The 21732-nt window shown below is 37.2% G+C and overlaps 1 protein-coding gene across 1 annotated transcript; it reads left to right on the forward strand.

Moving 5' to 3' along the window:
• Window positions 1–10055: 10055 nt before the first annotated feature.
• On the forward strand, window positions 10056–19959 carry LOC146458562 (nuclear distribution protein nudE-like 1-A). Its single transcript, XM_085090823.1, has 8 exons — window positions 10056–10316; window positions 10411–10564; window positions 10753–10901; window positions 12289–12334; window positions 13557–13647; window positions 14384–14673; window positions 14816–14916; window positions 16089–19959. Exons 1-8 carry the CDS (start codon window positions 10207–10209, stop codon window positions 16156–16158), a joined length of 1011 nt encoding a protein of 336 aa, XP_084946949.1. The 5' UTR covers window positions 10056–10206; the 3' UTR covers window positions 16159–19959.
• Window positions 19960–21732: the final 1773 nt, after the last annotated feature.

Below are 21732 nucleotides of genomic sequence, written 5' to 3' on the forward strand. Positions count from 1 at the left end.
GCCGAAGCGAAATAATTTATCATTTGTAAAGACAATGTTGTTTAGAATTTTATATTGAAATTCTCTCAATTTGAAGTCAAGTGTAGTACGGAAAGGAAGAGAATAAACCTTTTTCCAATTAATGATCGTGTCTGGGTATTTGTCTGATATTTTTCTGATATTTTTTGTTGGGCTGTCGGAGGGATTTGTTTTTTGGCACAAAAAAGAGTGGGGTCACATGGACTCATTAATTGAGGATCCCCCTGGAAACCATTCCGTCTTTTTTTTTTTTTTAGGTAACAAACGTTGTACAGAAATCTTGGAGACAACTGTTGCCATATAACCTTTTTTTTAACCGTTAAAAGAAATCAATCATTTTTTTGTTGTTGTTGTTTGGTCGTTTGAAATTTTTGTGGCGTTTCACAGTACGAACAATATGTTTTCCATGCCGCGTATGAATACTTAAAATATATCCCCCTAAAAGCGCGCCTTCAATTTGAAGACACCTGTTTCGACGAAGAATTTTTCAATGCATAGTCCTTCGCTTCTCCTTTCCGTTCTAAAGAGTCCAGGCGTCCCTCCAGATAATTTCGCGCTCGGTTTTTTTTCTCCGCGAGAAACAAATACTTAGCTCAACATGTAAGCTCTCTTGAAGCGAGTGAAAAATCAGTAGTAAATTACTTCTTGGGAGAACTTTGATCTTTATGTTAGTAATTTATACCAACTATGGTGTTCGACCATTTGAGTTAAATGTTTCCAAATTACCTCTAATTTTATGGCCCGGTTTTTATTATGGAATATTGCACAAAAAATGATGTTCCCTAACCAACACAAAGACGCAATAATGTGCAGCCTAATTGAGGTGTATTTCGGTTTCCATGGAGGTCTTTCCAAAACACTAGGTCCAAATATTTGTACAGATGTTTGAAGTTTAATATCGTGCATTTACTTAAAATCCTTTTAAATTTATCTTCGTTTAGGCCTTTCCGTTACCAAAATCGAAACTTTTTCCGTTGTAATGTAAATGTGATCCTTTTAAAAGTTGACTGATTCTGCGCATTTTTAGATTTTACTTTCGATATTGCATCAAGCCGATGTTTTGCTCCGAGTAAACATTTCTTATTTTAACTGCGTTGTACAAGGGAATATAGCAGTTTAATACATGTAAAATTCAGTGCGACTATATTTTTTTCCGAAAAAAAAATCGTCTACCGACCGGAAATGTGTGCGAAAGGTTTAGCCTGAATGTTCTTGAGTTCAGTTATAAATGTTTAATCTCTTTCAATCTTTTCATTCTCTTCCCTTTAGTGCTGTATAATCATCTTCATCTTGTCGGCAACGGGGGATTTCAAAGTTATTTGAACTACCGATGATTTGTAGAAAGGTCTAAACACTGTCTATTTACAATTGAAAACTGTGGGTTTTTTTAACATGGCTGAAATTAAACTAATATAAAGATAAATTTTAATCTCGCAATTAATCCCTTTCGTGACTGACTTCCGAGCAGTGCAACTGTTTTAATACACGAACAAGACACTGATTTGTAGCTAGAGGTTCGTCTGCGTGAACTGGGAACCTTTTTCATTCCTGTGATTGCTTGAGCGGTTGTGACTGAAATGTTCAAAATTTTAAAGGTTTGATCAAAATGGACTAGGGTTTTATCGTGGCGGCCACTAAAAACACAACTGTTTATTTTACTAAGACATAATTTGTTGTCTCAGTTTCGAAGTAAAGAATCCCCGACGTGAATGTAAAACCCTTGTCGATCTAAATTCTAACATTTGAAGTGCAATCTTAACAATTCCGTCCAAGTTACAAAAGCCGAGATTAAACATGACGTTTACGGCAAGCGGCAAACGCCACATCCCCGATTACTTTTTCCTAAAAGAATAAATAAGCATTTCAAGACCCTGCAAAACAACTGCCACGCTGTCCCTTAACGCGAAACTACTCACCTGCTCACCTTAACAAGCAAATGGCAAACGGCGGATGTTAGAAATCCTGGTCACGTGGTTATTTCGCGATGGTAATCTCTTTAATTGCCGAAAGATATCGCTTGTTCAGATCACGCAGTAGGCCCTGATCAGAATTCAGAATCGTTTCTTTAAACAACATTAATCGGTCTTATTGTGGTCGTGTCAGGCAAACTAATTTTTGTTGTGTTACAGACGCAAAAGGAGGCTTATATGAAGGGCTGTCATCATGTTGAATAAAAACTGTCGTTTCCAAAGGCCAAGAGCACTTTTCCGAAGCGCTTCCTTCTCATCTTAGTTTAATCATATTCGTAATGTCAGTTATGCCGTCTGTCTGTCTGTCTTAACATAAATTTGTTTTGCGTGCCGAATCGGTAAAGGAAGAGAATCTCTCACTAAGTAAACGGGAAGATAAATAAGAATTTTTCGAAATTTAAGTTCGCAAGTTACACTCCGCGTGCCCAAGGTAATTGCCTTTTTCAAATTTCCACTGATGTGAGAAATACTTTATGCTTACAGCAGAATTCGGCGTCGGCTCTCTCGAGTTGGCCACCTTGCCTCGTACGGATTGAAGCGACAAGGAAAACAATAAATATAAGAAGGAGAAACCGTCTTCTTTATGTCTTCGGTCGGGCTGAACGTTCACCCAAACTGTATTTCTGGCCCCAGTTGTTCAACGAGTAGATAACTTTAACCAACAGATAATTGAACTGTATTTGTTGGAGTTCATTTTATCCGCTGGATGAAGTTATTCGCTCTTTGAACGACGGCGGCCTATTGTACAGTAATTCACCAAACTGGCTTTCCTCTATTTCCCTTTTTCCTTATTTTTTTGCGGCTTCTCCGCGAAGGAACGAAATGGCGAACTAGTGACATAAAATCACTTTACTGGCCAGCTTGTTCGTTTGCCGGCTGTCAACATAATACTCATAGACTTGAATGTGTTATCACCAAGAATGTATTACAGTTGAACGAGTTCAGTTGCGTCTTAATTTTGGATATCGATTTAAGGAGGTCGTTTATTTCTCCTTGTTAAAGACATGAAACTAGGTTATATTTCTTAGAGTTCGTCGCGCCGACCACTATCCGACAAAAGAGGCTCTACACGAAGAGTGCAGGCCGACTTCTTTCTTTATTTGCCAAAAAACACAATTATCTAATACAAAAGTAGCAGTAAAGATATGACGAGGAGACCTGAAGAAACCATCGGGATTATATAAAGAGGTCACCCTCGAAAACACAATAAATATAAAATTGTGCTGCGTATGTGCGAAAGGAGCAAATCAAGTATGTCCTTTGTACTAAAATTGCGACGAAGGACATGTTAGACAGAGTAGCGAGAACGTTTGTCCAATTTCCCTATCTGGCGGCCACTCGGGCGAGCCGCGACTGAGAATACGCAGTTGTAAGTTGCATTTCTCTTTGCCGAGTGGTTGCATCTGTAAACAAAAGTTGAAAAAGAAACAGCACATGCCCTTGCTATTCGCCGAGGATGTTTCCGTGGGGTTTCACATTCTGCGCTGAATGTGACCAAAATCGCACATTACCTAAGTATCGACACCAAGGCCCTGTTCACTTCCTTTTTATATGGTGTCGCTCCACCAGGCGTTTTCAATCTCACTCTATCTAGTCCTAGCTCAGTCTTATAGTGCAATTTTTTCTAACTCAAAGCTAGGATTCCATGAAATATATAAATAGAAACCCAATCGGACCAGACAAATGAATAAATGTACAATGAAATTGAGAGCAAGTGATCACGTTCGCACGCATTTAATATTTTCAGCAAAGAAATTGCTTTCCTCTCCAAACTATTGGCGAATATTGAAAACATTTGACGCTATTCATGTTGCTATAATACCCTCATTGCTAGTCACAGCTAAACTAGAAGTATACAAATTCAATGGACTCACCTCTTGACAAAACAGTGGTACTACTGATCCAAATAGAGCAGCCGGCCAAAGATAATTTCTTCAAGATGTTTTCTTCTTCTTCTTTTTTTTTTTTTTGCAGTTTTGTCCGTCTTTAATTCGTCCTCGGCGTAGGCGGAAATTCGTAATTTTCCCCCAAAAACGAAAACTTACAACGTCTGCCTGCTGGAAAGCTGACAGATATTTGAGCTGAGTAGAAATTATCTCGCTTTGATTCCGAGAACTTACTTGTCTGATATTTTGTAATTAGTCGGTTCTAATATATGGCAAAGCACACACCGTCCATGGAAACTGTCAGAGTAGATGTAGATCGAATAGTTTCAGCTGGCAGTGACCGGAATGGGCTTGACAAGTTTGTCAGATAAAGGCAATTCTTGTGTAGTGTGCGACGTGTGAATATGTTTTGTTTTGTCGAAAACGTATTATTTGATCAAGCTTCTGCTTCCTTATGCCGGTTAGGGCGTAAAAGATTACTGGAAGCACCTCAACGCCAGCTGGTTACAGCAATATGAATACGTAAATACGTAAATAAATATGCAAAGTTTTGGCCGAGGGCCGGAGAATGACATTTCTGTTAAATTTTCGGAATTTGCTTTTCGCTAATTAAACAAAACAAATGATCATTTACCATTGATATTAGTATGCATGAACTTGTATTTTCAATTTTAGGATTTTAAAAATTAATGCGGCTAAAGCCTTTTTCTTGTATTTCCTATCCTTATTGAAAATAGAATGTCTTTTGTGACTTTAATATGTGCTGTCGTTCGCGTGAATATGGGTTTACTTTGCGATGTGTATTACAATGGTGCCTCAATTAAAGTGATAAATTCACTTTACAAAAGAACAGTTCTTTGAAATTTTCATTCATGTTGGCATTATATTTTTTCGCTCTCTAACTATTTTTGTTTTCCGTTTTTGCTTCTAATAATGAAATTTTAGGAAAGGCATTGCGATGTCATTGGCTCAGAAATTTATTATTTTTTAAAAATATTTACTTTTTCAGGCAAATAAGAAAAGTTTGCATTTAACTATCAACTTAAAACCAAAGGTTTTATAGAGCTTATTAATCGTCTGTGTTGCCAAGCAACTTTTATAAACATGACAAATGCTGTTAGCAACAGAAAAACAGTCAAGTAAATTCACATCGCTTATGAAGTATCTATACAGGAGTGTGACAATGTCAAATCGTTCTCAAACTCGGTCTTTTTTTTTCTCTAAAAAGAAATTTCCTATGACCTTTATTTCCATAGTATGTTACTAGATATATACTTCATTATGTCTGAGGTTTTAGCTGAACAGCTGAAGGAACTTTCAGTCCATGGGTGTAAAATAACCTGAAATAACTGAGACTCTTATTGGCTCCAGGCGACCTGCACCGTTTGCGACGTCTTATATATGGTTGGTCGAGAGGACAAAAGAACGAACAATAAAACAATGTTCCTAGCCCTAAAAACAGTACAGCTGCAGGTTATAAGGATCCACTGAAAATAGAGCTTTTGAAAGGTACAGGTCTTCTGCTCCGTACAGGCGGATACTCAATTGCAATCAAGGTTGCGAGCGCTAATATCGAAAAATAGCCATTAATGTTATTTTGCGTGTTGAGGATTGGCACAAAGTTTGCAAAATTGGCGAGTCAAGCGGGTACAATTTTCGCAATATTCCATGAGTCAGTCAGTCCAAAAGCAGTAAACGTAGATTAAAATTACGATCAGAGGCCATACTTGTCATGCGCTCTATGTAGTACGCAATTTGTTTGGTGATGGTTAGGTTTCTAAGTCTTCGTTTCTTCGACGGATTTCTATTAAGCAAAGCAACATTACAAGCGGTACGGCAGAGCTTATTGCATGATATACAACATATGAGCGAAAATGAATGAGGTACGGTGTGAACGAAAATTGTAGTGAAAATAACATCTTGAGTTTCTTAATTGAAAAGAGAATTTGCATGCATTGCAAGTCCTCAAGTCAATTGAAGGACATCAATAGTTTACGACCTGTCAGGCGGTTTTGTGTCTTCCGCTCGCTACAAGGGGCTAAAAATGTAATAACACTAAATTAAACTGAAAAGACTAAAGATTACAGAAGCTTCACCGAGTTTGTTCGAAGAGGACCGACCTCCTTAGGGGTAAGGGGGCTATCGAAGACACCACCTGTCTCATGAACATTACCGACAAAATTGTATTGGCTTTTCAGTAAAAATTTGAGTTGGCACAAATTTTCAGCTGGCAAGAGTCAGCATTGCTAGATTAACAACAAAAGTGAGGCTTGAATCTCATTGTCATTTTTCACTGCTGGATAGAGGGGTGGCTATGCAATAAATACACAGGCAGAGACAACCTCCATTCTGCAGTGTACCAGCTGAATGATGCTGATGAGTTCTAAAAGACGCATTCCTCGGGTAGAAGACTGTACGCTTGATAGGGCTCGTTCTCTACGTTTTTTAGGTCAACGGAAGAATCACCTGACACTTAGAAAACTCGGTGGGGGCCCTGGGGACGAGATGGGAAAGTTTGCTACAAATACTGAACTAATACGCTCGATCCAACTCGTCCTGTCTTCTCGATATTCAAAACGGCGGTGCTGCCATCTAATTCTTGGACTTCACCTCCTGAAAGCACTGGCGAGGAAGTTGAGGGTTGACTCTCGATTTTCTTTTATTACTTTTTCCGATTGGGTTAACGTACCTTCTCCAAACGTTGTACGCAGCAAAAAATGACATAGAAGATACACAAGCATGTTCTCCTGGTATAGAGCTAAACGAGCCCGCCGATTATATACCAAATTATTTGATTCTCGTTGATTTAGTTGCAACCTTAAAGGGGAAGAACGAGAAGGAGGGGAAGGGTAGAGGAGAGATCCTGGGAACGAGCAGTTAATCCTAGAGATGGATTGGCCTGCCGGATTAAATAAGGAATTCCAGGATTCTCACTTCCATGTCCGGATTCCACCCTTTTCAACTGGAAATAAATATTTTAGTCAACAAAACATCTCACAAGTACAAAAGAAGGGTAACAAATCTTCACAAAAAATTAAACTCCTTGGAATTAAGTAACTGATGAAACAAAAAAAGTCTCGAATTTCTGATTTTGAAAATATTGGAAACATGGTAAGTAACACCGCAGAAACACTACTCAGTAATTCAGTTTCAGTTAGTGGCAGAAGCTCAGGATTTAGTTTTTTCCAACTACACAGGTTTAAAAGTCATTCTCAACCCCAGAGCCGCTCGGCTTTGACTACGTCATAGTCATGCGCAAAAGGGAAGAGCTCTGGAGTCAAGAATGGTTTAAAAGTTAGATCCATCTTTTGATCGCCCTCACTCTTTCCCAGTCTCCTCCGTTCTCAATGGTTTATCTTTCAGTGTCGCGAACCTTTCAAGACGATAGCGCACGGAGGAAGTTCTAACGCTAGGGCCAGGATGTAATATTTTGGATATTCTCTTCTTAAGTAAATTATGGTTTTGAAGTCTTCTTTGATTTTTTCATCTGTACGCAGAAATGACTTGACAAAGTGGTTTGTCCCTTGTTGGGGGCGTGGTTCCGGACGAAGCACAAAATAACCGGCCTAAGCATTGAATTGTCCCGCGGAATTGGCTGAATCAGTCTCAATTCTTGTGCAATTAAAAATAATTGTTTAAAACAAAACGGAAGAGTATTTAATTTCAAAGAAAATAATTTCAACGACATTTGGTATCAACTTAGAGAGAGAGGAAGTGAAATGTCTTGTCATTTTCGAACCTTCGCTTCTTTTGGCCATACCACTGGTATTCGCGTTCAATGATAGCTACCGTAGCCTCTGCCACGCATGCTAAATGAGAGCTTGAAAGGTGACAGTACGTTTGTAATGCATGGCCAGATAACTGAGTCGACCTCAATGAAAATATGGCAGAAACTGCATAGTATAAAGTCGCAACATGTTTGATACAGATTCCATTCCGATATTCGATTTGGTATTTTTAGAGTACCACTCAAAAACCGATATCCGTATATTAAGGAAATTCTATTTCCGGTCGCAGAAACCAAAAAGCCTTCCATTCGATCACGAAAGTTGACTTCCGGTTACATTCATCTATTTCTAATTTCAACATTTCTACAACACCGTTCACGCCATCGCACAGTTAATATCGAATGTTTACGCTTACAATATTCGTAAATTATGTTAAAAATGCGCGATGAAATCGATGTGAAATTGTAGCCGAATTACTTCAAGGCGAAACAATGCAAACAAATCAAATCAAACTTCATCTGAGTACTGCAAGCAGAGATAGGATTATTAGAAAAAACAGCAAATTAGTCGATATAAACAAAATAAACAGAAAAAAAACTCGAAACAAAAGGAATTAAAATACACATAATATTTTTAACGAAAGGTAAGTGCAATATTTCAGTTTTCAATATATCCTCTGCTGCCCATTTTAGATTTTTACGTGCATCTAACGACCCGTCACAGAGACTCTCAAGAACTTCCGTCCACAATTTTGGAAAGTTTATGGTCGAGTAATTTGAAGCCACGAATCAGCTCTGACTTCCTACGTTCATTCCGTCGAAACCAAATTTGTGAAATTTCATAGGAAATAGTTAACTTCCTCTTTAGTAGGGCTGAAAAAATGAAGCGTTTTGATTGGCTACCCGAAATTGACCGTATTGGTGGTCGGTTGAGTGACCGATATCGATACATGTACTCACGCGATCACGTATGAGCATAAAAACGCGGGAAAAATGTGTAGGAATGAGGGCAGCGTTTTGTCTCGCGTGACTACGCGCACGCCCCTCCTATGTCGAGAACGCCACGTCTACTGTGTTGTAAATGTTCCGGTGTCCTCCCGTTATTCAGAAAGCAAGCGATTTTCACCGAGAAATGCTTAGGCGAGCTACCCAGTGTTGTCTAGAAACCTTGTTTCAAATGACAAACAATGCACCTTTTTATAGGCATTCACTGTTATAAAAAGCTTCAATATTGATCAGCCGGTGGTATCTGACTGATTCTTCTTTCAATTCGCCGATGAACGGTTGCTTGCGGTGTCTGACCAAAACGACATGTACAGCGTCAAGCCAAAGTGTTTTTTCGCTTAGTCGAACTGTGAAACCAAACTTCTATGTCTCTAGTCCAATGGAAAAAAATACCGGCGAGGTCAAGCTTGAAATTCACTCGGTTCAGTAAGATTCGTGTCCTTTAACACGCATTTCAGTGTTTGCTGTGACTACACAAACAGCATCTAAAATGTTCAATTTGAAAAAAATTAAAACGCAAACAGCATTCCTCAATGTACTATTCAAAGGCTTCTTCCTGAATAGTAACGCTTATTGACTAATCAGTCTACCACAACTTTAAGCCAACAAGAGTTGGCTAACGAACTGAGACAGCCGCCGGCAATGCAAAGAGACTAGAGACTAGATATTTCGTCTATGAGTTCAGCCGGTATCAATGGTTAGTTAGTTACAGTTTTAGAAAATCACAAGAGTTTAGAATGTATCAGAATATCTGATCAAGAACTGCAAAGCGCGTAACTTATACAAGCTCAGTAAGTACTGTTTAAGGGCCTTCCAACATCAAATACCGCATGTTAAACGATCTGCTTGACCAATCACAGTGCTTGTACCATCGACGCTACTAAGGCTAAGTTTACAGCAAAACGTGCCTATGATGGGCCTATTGATTCGATATTCCTGTCGGTAATGAATGAAAATTAAAGACCCGCAAAGTTTTTGTTGTCACCGAATTCTTTTCGTCATCGAACTATTTTTTAGCTTCAGGGTTGGGCGGAATTGTAAACAACAAACTAAGTTCCTTTTCCCAGTTTAGCAGAAGATCATTGTGTAATTTTGATAATTCATTGGACCCAAATTTGGAAAATTTGAAAAAATATATAGTTTATATCTTTATTTTGATGCACTGCCGGTCCGGCAAAATTTTCCTCCACGCTATTTACTATCCATGACATCCATGATAACCGAAGTGATTTCTTCACGCTAGTGAGCTTTTTGATACCATGAATGGTAGAAGTATGATGTTCAATGAACCGAGGTGATTCACTTGTTGAAAACGACCGATAAACTCTACGTAACCATAAAAATTTCACGTTTGAGTAAGTGACAGCTCGAGAGCGTGTAAACACGCGAGGTTTTTATATCGTCTCTTCCCATTTTCCATCCCACAATCCCTCAAATCTCGTGAGTTGACGTCATCAGGGGGAACGGTTTTCGTTGTGAACTTTCGAGACATGAACTCAGTTGTTGCTTCACTAATCCCGGCTCTTCTCTCGTTTCGTTGTTAGATTTCTGTAACAGTAAATTTTCAGTAGTATTGGTTTTGAAACTTCTTGCCGCCCTTATGCGACAGCCGGGAATGAGTATTTCTACGGGCGAAAAGGAATTGGAATTCGCCGATCCGAAGGAAGAGGCACGTTACTGGAAGCAACTTGCCCAAGATTTGGAACGAAAGTGAGTGCTTTTAGGCCGTATTCTTCGATGACAGTCTTCCGAATTAAAGGATCAATGAATGAAGTTTTAATTTCAACGTTTCTTTTGGGTAAAGGTTGCAAGAAGCAAGAGATGAACTCGACGAATTTCAAGAGGGTAGTCGAGAATTAGAAGCTGAACTGGAAACACAGTTAGAGCAAGCCGAAGCCAGACAGCGGGAATTATTAGCAGCGAAAACACGGCTAGAATCGGAGAACGAAAGCTTAAAGGTGAGCTTTAATGCGAAAATATTGACTCTAATGGCGTAAGTTCTGTTTCGCCAATTCGTCTGTTGTTTAAATGAAGTTTGTAAATAATGCAAGACTTGCTTGCGTCTACGTCGCCATCTTTCATTTATCGGGTTGTTGATAATTTGCCGGCAGATCTGTTTTTACCATTCCGTTTCTTCTCGTTTCAGGCGCGACTAGATGCAAGCCAAAATGAATCATACCTCACGATATCTTCACTACAAGACGAAGTCGCCCAGCTAAAAGCTGTGCGAGAGGAGGTTCAAAAATACGTTCGGGAACTGGAACAAGCAAACGATGATCTCGAGCGAGCGAAAAGGTGAAATACCGCACAAATTTTTTGAGTTTATGTACTGTATTTTTGTAATTGAAAGACATACGTAGCAACAAGGTTTACACGTTATTTTTTACCATTTTATCTTTACCATATTATGACCTAATGATATTTTGCCATGTGAAATTGCTGGATGTTGCCTTGTATTACGCAAAATTTCTTCCCCGGGCTGTTTTTGGTTTGCAATATTTATTACAGTCGAGATATTTAGTCAGCGAAGAGAAACTGAACCAATTTTGGAGTTAATTTGGTATTAGGCTTGTTACAGATCAGTGACACTATAAACGTAATTTTGTTTAAATGTTATCGGTTAAATTTGCGCTTTGCGTTATGTTAGTACATTTCTGACATGTGACAATCTCGCGTATATCAAACTAGCGAAGGAGGAAATAACTTCGATGTCGATTTCTGTTGCCATGTACATGTCCTCGTTTACAGAGGAAAGCCTATTTCACCCGTGTCTGCACTGATATGATCTTAGCTGTTTCTAAATAGTGAAAAATATTGCACAGGAGGCAAATCATTTTGCATTTTTATTACTGCAAAGTGGATTGCCTAATAATGTTTTTCCCTACCGACAGCTTTGCATAAATTTCGGGGATTAAATTATGTTGATTTGACCCTATTGTATTTAATACAAAGAAAGAGCTTGTGTTCGTGATGTCGCTATGCCATTTTAAACAATAAAGCAAGGCCTTTTATGTTGGGCTTTCCTATATGTCAACCGCAATTAGTTAAAGTTTTGCAGGTTGTATTTTTAGGAGTAAGTGTGGGAATTTTAAATGGCCAACACAGTGGGACGATTTGTGTTTCATGCAACTTGATGTCCTTTTGTTTCTCAAAAGAATGAATTCAAAGTATTCCTGTGGAAATTAGATTTGTAAGAAGCATCCCTTCTGTTGTGCCCTTTAATTGGCATGATCAACAATGAAAAGAAAGCATTACAGGTGATGGCCATACCAACATCTTTCCTTTTTGACATGATAAATATTTTGATCATATCAAAGAGGCTTCATCATTGACAAGTTCAAGTCAATGCTGAGAATTCAAAGATTTTGCCTTGGAGTAAATGTGCCGTTTGTTATGTTTATAAAACAAATCGTGGGTCACAATAATTGTGAAACACCTGTAGAGCCCAGGTGAAACTTTCTTTATTTCAGTTTGTTGCCATGCTGGGAAATGAATAATTTGAGAAGTTTAATGCAATTTTGCTGATAGCTTCAGTATGGAAGAAAGGGGATTATGTAACTTAAAAGCCCATGAAGAATTTGTTAAATTAGATTTACACCACCAAACATTTGAAGCTCTTCCTGAGCTAAGCACTTCTTGGGATGTTTATATATGTTGCTGATCATTACGGTTTGATTTGTAGGGCCACAGTGTGCTCTTTAGAGGATTTTGAACAGAAGCTGAATCAGGTAATAAATATTCTTTGTAGTTCGATGTTTTTTTTTTTTTTTTTTTTTTTTCAAGACTTAACTATTCCCATTACAAAAAAAGTGTTAATGAGCTAAACCTTCAGCACTTCCTCCTGCATCAGTGTTAATATGTCCTTTCAGATTGAAGTGCACCCAATGTTTGAAATTGGAAAAAAAAACTAAATTTAATTGTGAAAAATAATTCAGAACTACAGTAAAATACTGCTCAATAGCTTTCACTTTTAAATACGTATCATTTAAATTGTCACACTTCAGGATTATGTCCACAGACTGGAAAGTTAGATCACAGTTATGTTGTTAACTTCATCAAGGCTGGTATACTGACCAGTCCTCTCCATCAATCATACTGTTAACACTCAAATATTAGTACACTCTGAAAGTTCAAACTGGGAAAAGACTTCCAACAAACAGAACACTAGAGAAAGTACTTCTCAGGAGCTTTTTTGAGAGTCTGGGTGGGGTTAACTGAAAACTAACAATTGACCTAAAATTTAGCTGTCAGCTGAGAAAGGTGTTTTTGCTTTAACTGATGGCTGAGAAATGTCACGAAAACTGGTAACTGGGATGTATAAACTTTGTCCGATTATTGTGTGAATTTTACTTGCAAATAACTTATATATAACTATAATAGGTTTCTAATGAAGGTGGCTGGTAGCTGAGAAATGGTTTAAATTGGAACTGATAGCTTAGAATCCAGCATCCCACATACCCTCTTTTATGTGAAATATATAGTCACACTTCCAAGCTTTGTCTATGGATTATAAAGCTAAAATAGAGCTTAATTTGTTGACCCTGGTCTCATTTAGATGGTTAAAGCTTTCTAATTCAACCATAGGTAATTACTGGCTCTGAATATTCTGGAGTTCGGTCTATTGTCTCACAAGAGATAGGGAATTTCATTCCAATGATATCTTAATCTTCAATGGAGATTAACCTAAAATCCCACGAGTCATGCAACCTGGTTTGGTTTTGAATCCTAAAGTTTGATAATTCAAGTAAAGGTTGTGAAGTACAATACTTTCAGGTGGTGCTATTTCTTTCTTTGAACTAACTGCCAGTAAACTTAAGTTCAGGTTTTTTTGTTTCTTGTTTTGCTATTGGACAATATTTTGAGTGATAGAGTTAATAAGTCACTGGACAATTGCCAGCTCAAATGATTTGTTTTTCTGTGAATTTGAGTCATTCTGTTTAATTGATACAGGCAATAGAAAGAAATGCCATCCTAGAAAATGAACTAGACGAAAAAGAGACACTCCAGGAATCTGTACAGAGACTAAAAGATGAAGCAAGAGGTAAGACTATTTAAGAATTTGTGGCATCAAATTTGGACTTTAGGGTGTCATATTTAGGCAGCCATCAAAGCTTATCAAGCCACCTTGGTGCTTTGAGTCAAAACATTTAAGTTGGTATTGGTTAATTCTAAATTTGAAAGATCAGCCTTTGCAAAATGTGTGCACCACCTTTTTCCTTGGCGAGTATTTTTCTAACCTTCTACTACTGTGTCCCTTATCTATTGATCTGGAAATATTGTGTTATTGAACATTAGCTTAAAATCAGATACTGACCTGGATAAGGCTTGTTTGTTTATTTTGAAAAGTAGATAAGACTGTCATTGAATCAGGTGCAATATAAAACTTAATACTTAAATACCTGAAGGTCTAATTCCTACTGCTGTCTAGTGAGCAGATTATGGTTTCAAAGGTTACGGATGTAGCATGCAAATATGACTTTGGGTAATAAATTGAAAGGTACTGAAAATAGAAAATAGTTATTGGTAATGGTCAATTTTTGTGTTGCACCTTACTGTTATGAGCTTGTATAACCGATGATCACTGGGTCCAAATTATGTTTGTGACAATGTCACTAATTTACATAAATTTTTTGATACCTTTATCTTGTTAAGACAAACAAATTTATAACTTCCTATTTGATCTAAAATATGAGGGTCACTGGTTTGTTAGTGATCGATGTTCACAATAATTTGTAAACCTTGTGAAATAGAGACATTATGTTGTTTTCTGTGCTTAGATCTCAGACAAGAACTTGCAGTTAAAGAAAAAGAGAAAAGAAAGCCTGGTGAAGGAGTAGATTTGCACAAAGACAAAGGCAGCAACAAAGAAAACAAGGAGCCATCAAAAATAGAAGGAACTCCGTCAAAGCCAGATGCCACTGCCCAGACATCCGACAGTCTAGCAAATTTCACTACTGCCTCCATTGGAACATCGCCTCTTCATGCTGGGTATGGCAGCTCCCCGCTAACACCCTCTGCAAGGATTTCAGCGCTCAACATTGTTGGAGATCTCCTTAGAAAAGTTGGGGTGAGTGTTTATTTTTTGCCAGAGAATAAGCAGTATTCTATGATGGTGATAAACTGGAGACAAGTTGTATCAAACGTTGAAAGGATAGCTACACTGCTGGTTGTTAACTAGATTGCATAATTTGCTCTTTCTCCCCATCTAGGCTCTTGAATCTAAACTGGCGTCATGTCGGAACTTTGTTAAGGATCAGCCTCGAAATCCAAGGGGATCAACTGGTTCTAGTAGCCCTTCAGACTCTCCAAGGTAATTATGAGCACAAATCCGTGTTTGAATGTTTTTGTCTTGTTGTATCATCAGCATTACAGGTTTACTTAAGTTTTAGTGGCAAATATAGTGCAGTGTCATGGCTAGAATAGGCCCTTTGCAGTTGGAGTCATGTCACTTACTCCTGCTGAAATTATTGGAGGTAGCATAAAGCCTAGTTTTCATATGTTGGGAAAATCCCAGACTATCAGGGATTTCACTGTTTCCTGACCATCCCAGACTTTCCCGACTTGTGAAAACTGGAAATTGTAGACATTCCGATCGTCTGGGATGGTTGCAGACAAATCGGGAAAATTGGGAGTGCTTCTATCTTCACGACGCGTCACACATTTCTGCAATGGTTGGTGATCATTCCCGATATAAATTTGTACCACTGGGGATGTCAGTGACAGTTCTAGCTCGTTACCAATCCTCTCAATTGCTTTGCTCCAGTTCCCCACTTCCCCGGACAAATAAAAATGGTGTCTGTCACCAACGAATACCTCAAATCTGGGACAGATGTCTGGCGATTTCCCATCTCTCAGAAATATCTGGGATGGCTGGGAAACAGTGAAATCTGCGATCGTCTGGGATTTTTCTGATATGTGAAAACTAGGCTTAAGGAATACCTTCATCTTAGCTGACATTGCTTACATCTTGCAAGTTAAAATGTGCCTGAGATACTTTTTAACTAGCATTTCTTTCCAAATTGTGTCAATGAAAAATTCATTGTGAGTTACAGTAAAAGTAGACGAGTCTTTTACTTCACAATACTGTGAGATACATTGCAACCTGCGTCATGTTTACCGCAACAAGCAACACAATGCTGACAAGAGCATAGCAAACTGTTGTGACTAACAATGCCTTTTGTTGTTTTGTAAAAGCTCTGGTAACTGAAGTGAAGTTTCTCTGTGTGGTCAATGCCATCGTGTCAAGTGCAACTCAAACTTATGGTGCTGTTGAAAATTATTTTTCTGCAACTTGCAATGCAATGCAACAAAATCATCCTTAAACAAGTTGCAGAATGCATGTATCCTGCTGTAGTGTATTTTGTAGAACTTGCAATGCAGCTTTCACAGATAAGTTGCAAGGAGGTGGTGTTAACCTGTTATTTAATCGGCAATTTGTCTGATAACAACACCTTTATCTTTATATGTTTCATTTAATTTCAGGCCAAGCAGAATTCCAAAGAGTAACTATCAAAGCCCTGGAATGCAAGGTCTTGTCAAGGTGCAGGTTTAACAGAAAAAATGAGTACGACAAACCATCAGATTAAACTGATATAAAAAGCTGTTTTTCAGAACGTTGCAACTCAAATTCATGTTCAAGACGTGTCATTGAACTAAAAGAAATTTGAGCCAATAATGCTTTGAAAACAGCTTGAGTGATACTGATGAATGATCACTATCAAGATAGGCAATGGCCAGTCTGCTTACCACTACTATCACTATTTGAGTGAATGAGAGGGAGAGGCAATTACTTTGCAGTCTATAATCTTGAGTTACTCTTGGCGACAATTTTAAATTTCAGAGTAGAGTTTGTGTCCAATTTGTACAGATATTTTGTATTGCTGAAAAAGCATTTTATTGTAACATAGATTCAAATTCCAGTAGCACAAAAAAATCACATTAAACAAGACATTAAGAATATTTAATAATTGTGCAGATACTGTATGAGAGCGAGAGAGTGGTGTCATTTAAGATTTCTAATACTTCCAAGTATTTATTTTTTAATAAAACTTCCCAGCTGGTGTTAATCTGGAGAGGTGTTGTAAGTATTCATGTGAAATATAGATTAAAAAAATAAGGTCTTGCAGGAATGTTTTAGTCCTTGAAACTTTGGTTTGGACAAGAAATATTTTTCAAAATAGGATATGAAGTAGTTGTATTTTTTTAAATCATAACTTGACCTCTGTTAAAACAAATACATAAGAAACTGGTGCGAGTCGAAACAAATGGTTGGTTTTGTTAACACAGTTGATATGGTAAATTGGCCTCCATAAAGAGATTCCAGTGGTGACGTTTTGACATTATGATGAAGGACTCACACTTGAATCTCTTCACAGTGGCCAATTGCCTAAGCCTTGTCAACTCTGTTAGTAAAACCAAACAAATTTGTCTCTTTTAACACAGCCTGACATTTAGCCTGCTCTCATATCTTTAACCACACAATGGGGGACAGATTTGAGGTGAAGGCGTCTTTATAAAAATGTAACAGGCTATGGTGATCATTTTTTTTAACTTTGAATTGAATAATATGTCAAGCAGTGTGAATTCAAGGCTCTTGTAATGGATGCGTGAACCATCAGTTAACTTGGGTAACTTTTAATTGGCTTGATGGATTGTCCAAAGCAAAGTTTCAAAGAGCAGGAAAATTGCTGAAAGATCTTTTTTTTTTTTGTAGATTTAAAGTATTGTTGAGAAGGTTGTTATGAGGGTGTTTTATATCAAGTATATTCATCTTGGCAACTATAATGGTATGGCAGATATTCTGCTGGAAATAAACTGGTCATTAGAGGCAGTCAAAACAGTGCAGCTTAGTCCTGTTTAACATGTTGACAACAAGTCTAGAATACCAATAATGTTCTGTGTAAATCAAACACACCTTATTATTGTTGCAGGTGAAAGGTTAAATCTTATAGGAAGTTGAACATGTTAAAAAATGCTACAACAATCCTAAGCACAGACATTGTTGAATGACTTGATGTATTCAGTGCGCAGGCTACAAAAGTCTCATTAGCGAAATTCACACTGTTTAATTCTGCCTTTAAATTGGGAAGAGAGTTGCAGCCATGATGAAGGTATTTCCTTTAGTTATTCATAACTAATTTAATTTGTGCAAAGCGAATGTTGCATACAGTGTGTCTTAGTTTAACCAGTGTTATTGATGTGGTACAATTAAAGAAAGCTTTTTATATTTTTTAAAATAAATTAAGTATAAACGTCCATAAAAATCATGTTTGAGATATCAGGTGCTCCTTGAAACTGCTCTTTAATAAGGTCAGAGCTCTATTAATCCCCTGAGGCTTATTTATTTTTATACTGCAAGAACAGGGTTGCTTAGCCTGTAAAGCAAGCATTTCCATTGGGTTTTGTGCATTTTCACTTTTCGATGACATGGAAATTTGGAAACGCTTGCTACACAAGCTAATGGCTGCTTATCAGAGAGGATGGCTTAATAGAGGGGTTGGGGGACTAATTTTAGAGCACAAGTTTTGAACTAAACTTGTATTTAGCTCTTCCAAAATTCTACTGCACAATGAACTGAAACCTGAAACGGCACTGATGAATTGTGTGTAATTTTTAACTTGGTACAATAATACTTTCGTAAACGAAGACCAGGTTTCCAATGGACAAACGGACTGAAGGTTTGACCATTGGCATGTGTGAATGTTTCTTTTGTATTTGGTGACATGGAAAGGGGAGCTTAGTAGAGAAAGGGAGGTTATTAAAAAATCTGACCTTGTTAGATAAGGGCCTTAATAGAGCTTTTACCATATCCATCATTGTTAGCCTAGTGAAAGTCTTCTGTTGATGTTGGTTGCTCTAAGCATCTGCCCACACCCTTGATGCATCATTTGGCTAGTTGTTTGTGAGTGCATTTCCAAAATGATTTGGGATAATCTTTGAGCACCTAATACCTTAAACTATTATTGGCAAACTTGACCTTTATAAAATATTCAATTGTTTCATCCTCAAGGTATTATTCAATTATTCCTATTGTTTCATAGTGGTAGCAAATAATCATACTTTGCTATCAGCCAGTCAGAAATTCATTCATTGTAGTGGTTTCGAGTATACTCTGGAGCTGTGTTGCAGACTTAAGGTTACTAAACTATTAATGATTAATTTGTTCTCTGTACAATCTTGTGATAAAATGAGCAACTAATTTGCATGGCAATAATTATTAATGTGTGAAGTTTGTGTTCTAAATTATCTCCTTTATCACACATAGATTGTGCAGAGTATCCAAAATATATACATCATTCTATATATTATGAATCATCTTCTCAAGCAATACTGAATACTAAGACCTGGAAGTGAACCATCCTAAATTATTCATAATTAATTTGTTCTGTACAATCTACTGATAAAGTGAGCAACTAATTTGCATGACATAAATTATTAATGTATGAAGTTTGTGTACTAAATTGTTTACTTTATCATTTCTAGATTGTGCAAAGTTCCCAAAATAATTTTGATTCACCAAGCCCTGCAAATGAACCTTCTCAAGAACTCTGTTACAGACTTGAGTTTTCTGAAGTATTTACTATACAGAATCAACTGAAAAAAAATGAGTCACTTAAATATTTAAGTTGCCACTTAACTGACTTCTCTCCAGCTTGTTTATTTTCAAATACATGTACAAAGAAATTATTTTATCAAGGAGTGACGAATTCTGTTCAAAATCTGTCAATGCTTACTAACTTGATTACTTTATCACTTCTTGGTTGTGCAGAGTCTCCAAAATATATACAGCTATGTATTATGAATCATCTTCTTAAAACATACCAAAATACTAAAGTATTCATTATTAATTTGAAGCCATTGAACGAGGTGCAAAATTCGCCAAATTGTCTAAAACTTTGACAAATGGCAATAATACTGAGTGAGGCCCTGCAGACCAGAAGTAGTTTCTCATTTTTTAAAGGATAGTAGTCCTTGAGGAAAGTGGTTTCTGTGTGTGCTTACATGTTCTTCTATCTCTACTGTCCCTGAGAAAAATGAGTCACTCTGAATCAAACTTGGTCAACAGATACTTGATGGTTCCTTCTTGAAGTGATTCATATGGCGTGTGTTCTATTTTAACCTAAGATAAGGGGTTGTAGGAACCTCAAAGGTTCCTACATAGGCTGCCTCTTGTGATTGTAAATTTATTGAGTTAATTATTCTAGTCCTATCAGAACAACGTGATGCACCTTGCATGCAGAAAATGAGGGGAGGAGAGTTGTTAATTAAATTAATGTAGAAGGTTATGCTTGAATGAATGGCTGTCTTTTATGACTTGAGGTTTGTTCATGAATAAAGAGGTAAACCAGTAAAATGTGCTGTTGACTTTGTTATCAGCAGTGAATCATGCCTACCATCTGACATGCCCCTATTTTTAAAGCCCTAACAGTGATCAGCATCAAATTTCTCCTTGTAATATCAATGCTTATTCAATCCCTGATGTCATGAGAATTAAGGCCATGATCACCCAAAGTGAATTTTCTTGATATTTTTATAACTTCTCCCCAGTACTTTTATAAGAAAAGCATGGGGACAAGATAAGAGAATTTGCTCTTCGATTGGTTTAAAAGGTTTTGTTACAGTCAGTACCATCGTTTCAGTAGACAGGCTACAAGTAGCATCAATCATGGGTACTTACAGCTCGTATAGATAGGTCTAACTCTAACAAAATATATGTAAGTTTATTGAAACATAGATTCATTGCTTTTGCCAGGGTGGTGATGAATGGCTTACACAATAAACACATTTTCGTTTTATTTATCAATATCACAGCACCCTTCGCGTATCAGAAAGCAGGAAATTTTACCGTGCGATAAATTCAGATACCCATGGCGCCAGTGACTGAGCAACACAACGCTTCGTGCTTTTCAGCGTTTCGACTTTGATAAGCCAAAATAAATTCTTACCCCTTGATCGAAAATGAGAGCCAACTCCAATGCAATAAGGTGGCAACTGAAATCGTGGTTTGTACGGAAAAAGAAATTTTGCTCCGCTGAAAGCCTGAAACACCGGGCATGGAGATTTCGGTCACGTGTTAGATAGATAGGTTTATTAAATCAATTTACATTGCAGCTAAGTGGCTGAATTGCGTAAATTTACAATTGGCTAATATTATTACAAACTACGCTAAAATTTACAAATTATCAAGGTAATTTATAATGGTAATTGAACTGAGTGGAGTGCAATTTGGTCTAAAATCATACGCGTGATTTCAAAATCGAACGAGCGCGCAGCGCGAGTTTGATTTGAATCACAAGTAAGATTTCAGACCAAAATTGTACGACACAAAGGTCAATTACCACTTTATTACAGCTATTTTGAAATCACAGAGTTTTTTTGTCAATATTAATATTCTTTTTTTGTTACTTCATTCCCATTTTGATGGGCTAAAGAAAGGATGCGATTTAGAGCAAAAATGGTGCAATTTGGGAATAAATCGCACTGTTGAGAGCCAATCAGATTGCAAGGATCACCAATGATTTCAAAATGGGTATAATAAACGTAATAATAGTAAGGGAAAACAAAATATAATAACAGTGTGTAAAACAGAGGGAAAACAGTTTACCTTTTTCCTGGAATTGGAAGATATCCTTTGAAATAGGCGAACGTATTCCTCGATTTAGAAAATCTTGTCAGTGAAACAGTTGAACGTATTGCTGGTTAGAGTTTAAAAAAGTTTATATACCTTTTGCTGGAATTAAAAATATCAACTGAAACGGTTGTATCTATTTGTAGCATCAAAACAAAAACAAAACAACAACAACAACAACAACAACAAAAAAACAGCAAAAATAATTCCCTTAAAACGGTTGAAACTATTGCTGGAATTAGAAAATATCGCTTGACACAGTTACAGCTATTGGTGGAATTAAAACAAGCGAACCTATTATTGCTGGAAGTCAAAAGTATCGTATGAAACAGTGGAACCTTGATCGTAAATTAGACAATATATCCTTTGGAACAGTTGAAATTATTCCTGGAATTAGAGAATATTGTGTGAAACAGTTGAAACGAGTCAGCCAGCACCATTTACAAGCTTGTCCCTGATTGGTTGTTGATGATGTGACGTGTTGTTTTATTTTCTTTA

Source organism: Pavona decussata, unplaced genomic scaffold (assembly GCF_977016875.1).
Source record: "Pavona decussata unplaced genomic scaffold, jaPavDecu1.1 SCAFFOLD_233, whole genome shotgun sequence".
NCBI lineage: Eukaryota > Metazoa > Cnidaria > Anthozoa > Scleractinia > Agariciidae > Pavona > Pavona decussata.

Excerpts from the sequence above, each read along its gene's own strand:
- LOC146458562 (XM_085090823.1), top strand. The coding sequence starts at position 10,207 with ATGCGACAGCCGGGAATGAGTATTTCTACGGGCGAAAAGGAATTGGAA. Across the intron at positions 13,648-14,383 it reads ACTAAAAGATGAAGCAAGAG|ATCTCAGACAAGAACTTGCA; the intron begins GTAAGACTATTT and ends TTCTGTGCTTAG. Across the intron at positions 14,917-16,088 it reads AGCCCTTCAGACTCTCCAAG|GCCAAGCAGAATTCCAAAGA; the intron begins GTAATTATGAGC and ends ATTTAATTTCAG.